Genomic DNA, 9,463 nt, shown 5'->3' with positions numbered 1-9,463 from the left:
GCCCCGGCGCATCGCCCAGAGCGCCCTCCCGCAGCCTCCCGGACGCCGCTCTCCCGGGGCAGCCGCACTCGGAGCCCTCCCAGCGCCTCTCCAGGCTGCGCGGCGGCTGGTGCTGGGGCGCGCAGGACGCCGGCAGCTCTCCGAGAGCCCGGAGGCGGATTAGCGCGCGCTGCAGCCTCCTGCTCGCGCTGCAGCGCTAAGGGGCTGACCCGGGAGGGCGTGGGAGGGCGGGGAGAGGCGCCCCTTTAAATAGCGCGCGCCGCGCTCGCGCTCACCCCGGCATCCGCTCGCCGCTTTGCCCGCCGCCGGGCTCTGCCGAAGAGGAGGGGGCGTTCCCTAGACCATGGCATCCACCGAAGGGTGAGGGGGCCTTTCTCTCTGGCTGCGAGGAGTGGGGTGTGGGGGACCCCCTTGTTCGGGATGGGGGTTGTGAGACGCTGGCGCTGTCCTCACAGATGTCTTCCGAGGGATGGCTTGCCTGGAGGTGGGAAGGTGGGGAGGGGGCTTCATTTCCTTTCTTGGCGGGCCTTTCTGAAGGACGGCGAGAGAAACAGGGTGGTTTTATTTTCAGGAAAGGGGTGAGATGCGATGGAGATGCGAGAAAGAGTGTCCAGAAGAAACCCTCTAGAGTTACTTTTTGGAATAGAAAACAACCATGAGGGGCAGTGTGAGCGACGATGAAGCCCAGGGCAGCTGAGTTTTGGAGAGCGGGGTGCTGGTGGGCAATGAATGGACCCGGGCGGGGCGAGGACCCGCGCGGCCTCTGACGCCAGGTCTGCGGACTGGTTGGGAGGATGCTCGAACCCCTCCGATCGCGCTTAGTTCCTGGCGCGCGGAATCTCCCTGGCTAGCTCCAAGACTGGATAGAGGGGATTAGGGTGCTTCCGGGAGGAGACGGGGAGAAGGAGTGTTTTGGGAATCGGTGTGGTGTGGGGAAATGCATCTCCAGAGGCTCATCCCCATTCCACCCTGGGGCGCCCCTGGCACCCTCTTTTGCCCCCTGAGACAGCTGATAGAAAGCTCCAGGCGGGAAAGCAAGCAAGGAGGATCATTTAGATAGTCACACTTCAAATGAAGGGTCCAGAACCCAGTCTCTGGAATCTCTTTGGGGTGAGAGATCCTGATTGGGAATAAGAGCCAGGTGAGGATTCAGTCCTCGGTTAATTCCCTAGCGGCTTGTGAAAACCCTTGGGTCCATGTCAGAAGGAGAGTGACAGCCTCTCTTCTGGCCACTGGTGGGCAGGAGTCCTTGGTGCTGGTACTTTGCGGAGTTTCTCATAAATGGTACAAACTCTACAGGTATATTTTTGAGGAATAAGTTGAGAAGCAGTAAAAAAGAACTCATGTTCAAAGCCAGTTGTCTGCACTTCAGCTTCTGACAAGGGAGCCAGAAGCCCCAGTCCATTGGTGTGGAGTGGGGTTTGATTCATAGCCGCCCTGTAGGGCAGAGTAGAACTGCCCCATAGCCTTTCCAAGGCTGAACTCTTTATGAAGCCAGTTGCTTAGCATTCTTCTAAAAGCAGCGACTGCTATGTTCGAACTTCTGTCCTTTTGTTTAGTAGGCTAGTGGTTAATCATGACACCACTAGGACCCTATCCCACAGGGGGAGATATTTCTAAATATAGCTCTCTTGGTCCAGGAGAAGGAGGGCTTCCCAGGGGTCTGCATCTTGGGTAACCTGAGATTTGGATTCTCCTTTGGTCATAATGGTTTAACAGTATGGACTCTTTTCTTATTTCTTTATAAAGATGCCTCTGAAAGATTATTACAGGAAGGGTGGTAAATTATGCTAAAATCAGTATCAAGAATCAAATATTCATAGGCCAGAGAGCTCAGCCTCAGTTCCTTCCTGCTTATTAATTAAAAAGTTCTTTGTATTAGGAAAAGAAAAAAAGTAGAACATTTCAGCCGCCGAAAGGAGCCCTACTGGTGTGGTGTGTAACGTGTTGAATGGCTAACCGAGAAGTCAGCGGTTTGAAACCAGCGACTGCTGAGTTGGTAGTCACCTTCCATAGAGATGTACAGTCTCTGAGGGTCGCCATGAGTCAGAATTAACTTTCAGGCAGTAATTTTTTTTGTGTGTTTGTTTTTAAGTGGCTGTTGGAGGACTGTTCTAAAGAAGCTCACACAAGTCTGTCTTGGAGAAAATGCAACCAGGTTGATCTGTGGGGAGAAGGATGCTAAAACTCCATCTCACATACTTCGGGCGTGTTGTCAGGCAGGACCAGTCCTTGGAAAAAGACATCATACTGTGAGAGGTAGAGGGTCAGAGAAAGAGAGGAAGACCTTCAACAGCATGATTGACACAGTGACTGTAACAGTGGACTTGAGCATGTTAGAGATTGTGAGGATGGCAAAGAATAGGGCAAGGTTCGCGTCTGTTGTCTATAGCGTCATTATGAGTCATCATTGACTCAGTGCCACATAGCAACTTTAGGAGTTCTGCTAGCCGAAAGATCAGCTCTTCAAATCCACCAGCTACTCCATAAGAGAAAGATGGGGCATTTTATCCCATAAACATTTACAGCCACCTCAGGAACCTGGTGATGGGTCGTTGTGAGTTGGAATTGACGTGATGGTGGAGGGTTAGGGCCTTTCTAGACTTACCCCTGCTTGTGGAAATGGAAACCCTGGGCTACAGAGGAATTGACAATATTCTTTCAAATACCACATTCATTCAACTCACTCTTCTTTTCTGATGGCCAGATAGAAAAGGGAGTGGATAGAAAACCACAGCATCCGTCTCCAAACTCTGAGTGTGTATCATCCTTTTCTTAAATGAAAGCTGCTGATGATTCAATGTTAAATGAAAGTCAGAAATTATTTTCCATATTTCGACAAAGTTTGTGTTCAAGAAATGCTCCCTTTGTGCGCTGTGGGCAGTGAAGGTTGGACAAATGAACTGGCATTTAGGAGATGGAAAAAACGAAAAATGGAGAGGCTATGAAACAAATGCAGAAAACACTATGATCCGTTAGCACTTTGGACAGTAACCGATGAGCAGGTCTCAGGAGCTCTGACCTTCCCTTCCTCTTCCTCTTCCGCTTCCTTCTCTCTTCTAGGGCTGTTTGCTGAGTGAGCACTTGTTGGGTGGAAACACAATGTCAGGCACCCTGGGCTCGGGGGCCAAGCAGACATAAACCCTGCAAACTTGCTTTCAGATGGCTGTCTCCAGTGTGTCACTATCATTCACAAAGGCTTTCTGTGGTTCGGTGAAGTTACCTGGACTCCTCTTACATCTTTGGGCAATTACTTTACATAGAAAAAGAAATGTTACACAGGCTGATCTTTGTTAACTTTTGCTCTCTTGCAGTTTCTAATGTAGAAACTGTTTCCTTGAACAAGGCATTCCCGTTGAAATTAACAATACAGTTAAAGGCAGCTACTGTTGAGTCAACTCTGACTCACGACTCACGATGTGTCAGCGTAAAACTGTGCTCTTAGGTTTTCGGTGACTGATTTTTAGGTTGTGGGGCCTTTTTTCCGCGGCAACTCTGGTGGACTTAAACCACCAATCAGTAGTCAAGTGCACTAACCACGGAGTCACCTAAGAACTCCAAACAGTATACTTAGATGCGTTTAGCTTGATCTCTTTTCATTCATCTCTGCTTCAGCATGTTTAGAGAATGGAATCAGATGATAAAGCGACCATTCTACCACACTATAATTGGGTGATGTAGTTACAGTCTGGTGGCGTAGTCCACAAGGAGTTGTGCTACTAACCCTTGTCTTGCTGGCAGTTTGAATCCAGCTGCTCCACCACCGTCGGCTGTGTGATTTGCAGCCTCTGAAAACCTGCTGTAGGGTCCGCTGGGCGTGTTGACTCAGACTCGATGGCAGTGGGAATTACGGCACACACGGTACATTGATTACCATTCCTTGCCCCCCATTTTATTTTTAAAAGAATGATTGCAAGCAGTAGTGAAACCTTCTGTTTGTATAGGACTGTGTTTTCAAAGCACATCCATGAACATCATCACGTTTGATTCTTCCAATAATGATGAAGTAGGCGGCCAATGAAAATAGACTTGAGGAATAAGATAATAGAGACTATCATTTTCCTGGAAGATTCCAGGGTGAGCAGACCTTTGGCGTGATCACCCGCAGATGCCATGCGTGTGCTTGTCAGAGCTGGTGCAGATTTTACCTACTTTCTCCCAAACCTTTGCCTTGCATTTCCTGCAAATTGTCTTCGGAGAGAATTCTTATCAGCCTGTGCTCTTAGTTTCACGGTCTCGTTATTTGGAGTTGGGATTATTAGCACTTGATTTCTATAAAAATCAACTTTGGGATCTTGGGTAGTTCCCAGGCCCTGAGAGAGATTTTCCTGCAAAGCAAGGTCTAATTTGATAGTTGAGCCTTCTTTCTTCTCCCCACCCCCCTGAGTCCCCTGACATGACTAGAATTACTGAGATGGCTTTTAGGACTCTAACTGGAATTGGAAGGAGATTAGAAGTAGTTTATGGCAGACAGGATCGCGTCAGCTATTGACTGGGTCGGAGTGGAGTGCCCAGATGCTGTGGAGGTGGATAGTTGAGAAATACAGTCTTGGGCATGAGAGAGCACTGGGTCACTGTGTGTGTCAGGGACCCATGGCGGTCTGTCTTCTGATCATCTCCCAGGAGCCAGGAGGTCAGGTCTAAAGCCAGTGAAGAGGACTTGGGTTTCAGTTTGGCTCAGAGAGCAAATGAAACAAAATGCTGACAGCCGAAAGCCCTGGCAAGGGAGACCTCCTGAATTTATTATTTCAAGCAAACAAAAGGCAAACATAAAGATTGCCTTTTCCCTGTGCCCTTTGGGAACAGGGATGAGGTCAGTCAGAGAGAGCCCCCGCTGAGTTGACTTATTGGGATGGGAGTGGAGTGACTGGGGTTTGAGCGCCACAGGGGTTTGCCTAATGCATACTTCAGGCTTTACTGGAGTTTTTATTTCTCATTTTCAAGAATATAAAAATCAGCCTCTTTGGGTAAAATAGGTATTTTTGGAACTATGAGAAAGCCATTTCATGTTGATTGAGACAGTCTCCAGTGAGTAATTGGGGGTAGCTCTGTAATTTTCAAGAAATAATGTGTACAGTCAAATGAAACCTGTGAAATGGAAAAGCCGAGATGTTAAAAATCCAAAGACAAATCTGTTCCTTGCTGTCAGTGGCCCCATTCTCTTCCTCTGTGTGCTTGCAATTCCGCTCTATCTCCTTTGGTTTCAGCTTTAAGGGAAGTCTCAGGAAGGACCACGTAAGAGGTGACAGAAATCAAAGAATATTTAGCAGCTAAGTGTGAGATTTCTGGGTCAGTGTGCCATGAATCCTACAGAACCAGAGCTGCAAAGGTTTGGGGGTTTTTTCCTCCCTGATTTGACACTCAACCCGGGTTGATTTCAATGAAACTCTTCCCTGCCTCTATCCTTTCCCCTTGGCTGTATTTACACAATGGCCAGATCATTGGTTTTCCCCCTTTTACAAGGCAAATGAAATTGCTTTCCACACTGATGTTTTCCTCCCCCTTTGGACTCCCTCGCCTCTGGGAATGAACAGAACCTCTGCTTCCTTTCAATCACCTGCTGTAATTATTATCATCTCATAAACCACAGGTCGTCTAAGAAACCTCCAGCAGTCGTAAGCAAAAGCATCTTTACTGAGATACCCTTCCAGTTTGGTCTGCATTTCAGGAAGTTGTCCTCACAGCCTGCAAATCCTAACAAAACACCAGGCACTGCCTCGCCTGAGTTTTCTCGCTCATGCCCTTAACAGCTTGTTGGGGGCAGGCAGGATGCTTCATAGGAAAGGTTTTAGAATCCAGATTATGGCAAATCGCTTTATTTATCACGACACCGGGCTGCTGCCTCCTCCCTCGGCCCGCCCCTCACCCTTCAGTGCACCCAGTGCCAGGTCCTGGGAGTGAATTAATTAAAGGAGTGTTTAAAAATATCTCACTTCTCCATCCCCACAAGCGCCCTCATTGATTGGTGGCAGATGGGACACATATTTGCCAGTGGAGAAGAAAAGGACTAGCATCTCGTTAGAGATCTGTCTGGCAGGAAAGACAAGGGGCCAGAGATGTAGGAGAATCAAGAGAAGGGGAGATCCAAGAACTTTAAAAAAAAAAATTAATATTCCAGCACTTTTGAAAAAAAAATGTTTCTAAGCAGTGTTGGTTTTAAAACGTGTGTGTGTGTGTGTGTGTGTGTGTGTATATGTTTAATTGGGAGAACAGATACAACCTCTGCTGACCAGCTATCTGGTGTTTTTGGCAATCTTGGCAGCTGTTTTGGATTAGATGTAACAGCAAGGGCTGTCCCTTAAAAAGAGACTGATGAGAACGACTTTCATTTTGGCAGTTGGAATTTTTTGACGGTCTTTAGGAAATGCTTTGCTGAGAGTCAGAACTCATAACTGCCCATCTTTCTTCTCTGGAGTTAATGTAACTCCCCAGGAAGTAGGCTACCTGAGCTCCCTGCCAGGAGGATGGGAGGACGCTTGGCAGCATGTGTCAAAGACTTTGGGGGAAGTCCTTGAGGACAAAGCAGGAGACGGGGTTCCCACACTCTCCTGTGTAAGAGAGGCTGCACTGAAATGGTGTAGCCAGGAGCACCATTCATCACTTACTGTTCATAATTGGGCGTAGAACTCGCCATCCTGTGCTTCTGCTGTTCCAGGTTTCCAGTCACTGCACTCCCAGGATCACAGAGCTAGTGACTCAGGTGGGAGTTGGTGTGGGATCTGTCTGCCTTACAAGCTTTGGAGCTCTGGTGGCCTCGTGGTGAGAAGCTGTGCTGCAGTCCCAAAGGCACAGGATTCTAATCCACCAGCTCCTTCACGAAGAAGGGTGGGAAATCTCCTCCTGTGTGATTTACTGTCTCTGAAAACCTGCGGGAGGGTCAGCTGTGAGTTGCTTCCGACTCAAAGGCACACAGCAACAATAATAACAGATGGGTACTGGGGATATCTGCTGGTCTGACGGTCTGGAGTAGTGCTAACAAACCACAGGCAGGCAGTTTGACTGCGTACTTGCTCCAGAGAAAGAGGAACAGTCTCCTCTTGTGCGATTTATAGCCTCTGCAGACCTGCTAGAGAGTCAGCTATGATTTGGTTCCAACTTGAGGACACAGAACTGCTGTTGAGTATTAGAGACTCTGGTGTTGAGTGAAGAGGCATTTGCTCTGGTGGCCAAAGGCCATGTGGCTCAGGTGGGCTTGACTCCACCAGCAGCTCTTGGGGAGCTAAGAATTACAGCCTCGGAAACCCAAGTTAGGGTCAGTAATGAGTTGATTTCTATTTGGAGGTGGTGAATTTGAGCTTTGAGATGGATGTTTGAGGTCTGTGGACTGAGTGTGGCCCAAAGGCGTATATGAAAAAGAAAATAAAATTTGCTACTGTAAGAACTGATCCTGACTCACAGCCAATCTAATAGGACAGAGTGTCTCATAGAGAAATCCCCATAGGATTTCCAAGGCTGTGAATCTCTGTGGAAGCAAGACAGTCACATTGTTGTTCCAAGGAATAGCTGGTGGGTTCAAGCCACTGACCTGCTGGTAAGCACCTGACCTGAGCGCTTGAACAGCCACACCATCAGAGCGCAACACATATCTAATATGTAAACATATATGATACATCACATATATAAGACATAACATCCATACATTCTATATTACAGAACATACTTATAATATATACATATATAGATGTATACATAATATAGACATGTATATATTATAAATGTATGTTCTGTAAGTTTGTTAACAGTTACAACTTGCTCGGCTCCACAGTCAACACTCTTGGCACCAGAAGTCAGGAAATCAAAAGACAAATTGCACTAGGAAAATCTGCTGTCAGGGACCTCTTAGAGTACTGAAAATCAATGATGCCAGTCTAGAAACTAAGGTGTGCCCGATCCAGACCATGGTCTTTGCAACTGCTTGCTATACTCAGAGAACTGGACAATGACTAAGGATGACAGAAGAAGAATCGATGCCTTTGAGTTGTGGTGCTGGAGAAGAGTCTTGAACATACCATGGACCACTAAGAAAACAAATAGGTCTGTCTTAGAGAGGGTGAACCCAAGTTTCTCCTTGGAGGCTAGGATTTTGAAGCTCCATCTCACATACTTCAGGCACATGACCAGGAGGGACTAGTCCTTAGAGAAGGACACCATACTTGCGAGGGTGGAGGGACAGCACAGGAGAGGAAACGCCTGGATGAAATGGATTGATACAGTAATTGGGGCAATAGGGTAGGTGTGTTAGAGTCAGTGAGACTGGCTCAGAATAGGGCAGGCGTCAGAGCTGTTGTACCTAGCATCGCTATGAAGTCACAGGTGACCTATTGGCATATAACAACAACAACATAATATATAATACATGGATGTTATATATTGTTGTTGTTGATTGCCATGGAGTTGAGCACGATTCATAGCAACTCTATGAACAAAAAGCCTGCTGCCTATAACTATCATCATTTCTCTAAGTTCATAGAGTTTCCATAGGCATGTGGTTTATTATTGATATATAATATACATGTTATACATATGTATATATTTTGTATATAATATATATGTATATGTATACAATACATGTATGTTTATATTATTAATGTACTGTAATATATAATGTTGTTGTTGATTGCCATTAAATCAAGCACGACTCATAGCAACCCTATGAACAAAAGGCCTGAAGCCTTTCTGTAACTACTGACATTAATCAACGTTCATAGAGTTTCCAGAGGCATGAATATATAATACATGGATGTATTATAGATGTTACATATTGTGTATGCTTACGTATTAGATATGTGTTGAGCCCTGGTGATGTGGCTGTTAAAATGCTTAGTTGCTAACCAGCAGGTCAGTGGCTTGAACCCACCAGCTGCTCCCTAGGACAACAATGTGACTTTCTTGCTTCTGTGCTGCAATCCCAAAGGCATGCAGTTCGAATCCACCAGCTGCTCCATGGGAGAAGGATGGACAGTCTCCTTCCATGAGATTAACTGTCTCTGAAAACCTGCTGGAGGGTCAGCTCTCAGTTGACTCCGACTCGATGATACACAACAACAATAATACATGTGTATATTGATATAAGTTAGAACCACCTCGACAGCAGTGGGTGAGTGTGCAGATCTTTGTAGAAGCAGAACTCCGTGTCTTTTCTCCTGTAGAGCTGCTGGCTTGGGGATTTCAACACTTACTAATCCTTGTACATAGGCTCTCTGTGTCCCGTCAGCACCTCCCGACCGATTTTAGCTCTGTACCTGTAGCGTGACAGAAGCTTTCGGCACAAGTCGCTTGTCTATTATCTGGGCCGACTTCTGCCCGCGTGCAGCTTCCAGGCTCCCGATTCTGCCACCTCATAGAGGTCTTCCCCTCCTGCGCTATCCCTCCACTCTACCCAGTATGATGTCCCTCTCCAAAGACCTGTCTCTCCTTACAACATGTCCAAAGTATGTCAGACGAAGCCCCAGAATCCTTGCCT

General features: G+C 46.9%; 1 protein-coding gene across 1 annotated transcript in view; it reads left to right on the top strand.

The window, feature by feature from the left end:
* The first annotated feature begins 269 nt into the window (after window positions 1-269).
* The window catches only part of SLC1A2 (solute carrier family 1 (glial high affinity glutamate transporter), member 2), a 199,300-nt gene continuing 190,106 nt past the window's right edge, over window positions 270-9,463 (top strand). The window contains exon 1 of the mRNA XM_006883756.1: window positions 270-360. Within this exon, the coding sequence (XP_006883818.1) occupies window positions 344-360 (17 nt within the window). The 5' untranslated portion in view covers window positions 270-343. The remainder of the gene's footprint in view (window positions 361-9,463) is intronic.

This window comes from Elephantulus edwardii, unplaced genomic scaffold (assembly GCF_000299155.1).
Source record: "Elephantulus edwardii isolate Elephantulus edwardi_28Jun2011 unplaced genomic scaffold, EleEdw1.0 scaffold00029, whole genome shotgun sequence".
Classification (NCBI taxonomy): domain Eukaryota; kingdom Metazoa; phylum Chordata; class Mammalia; order Macroscelidea; family Macroscelididae; genus Elephantulus; species Elephantulus edwardii.
Note: the sequence above shows the minus strand (reverse complement) of the source record. Positions and strands in the feature narration are given on the sequence as shown.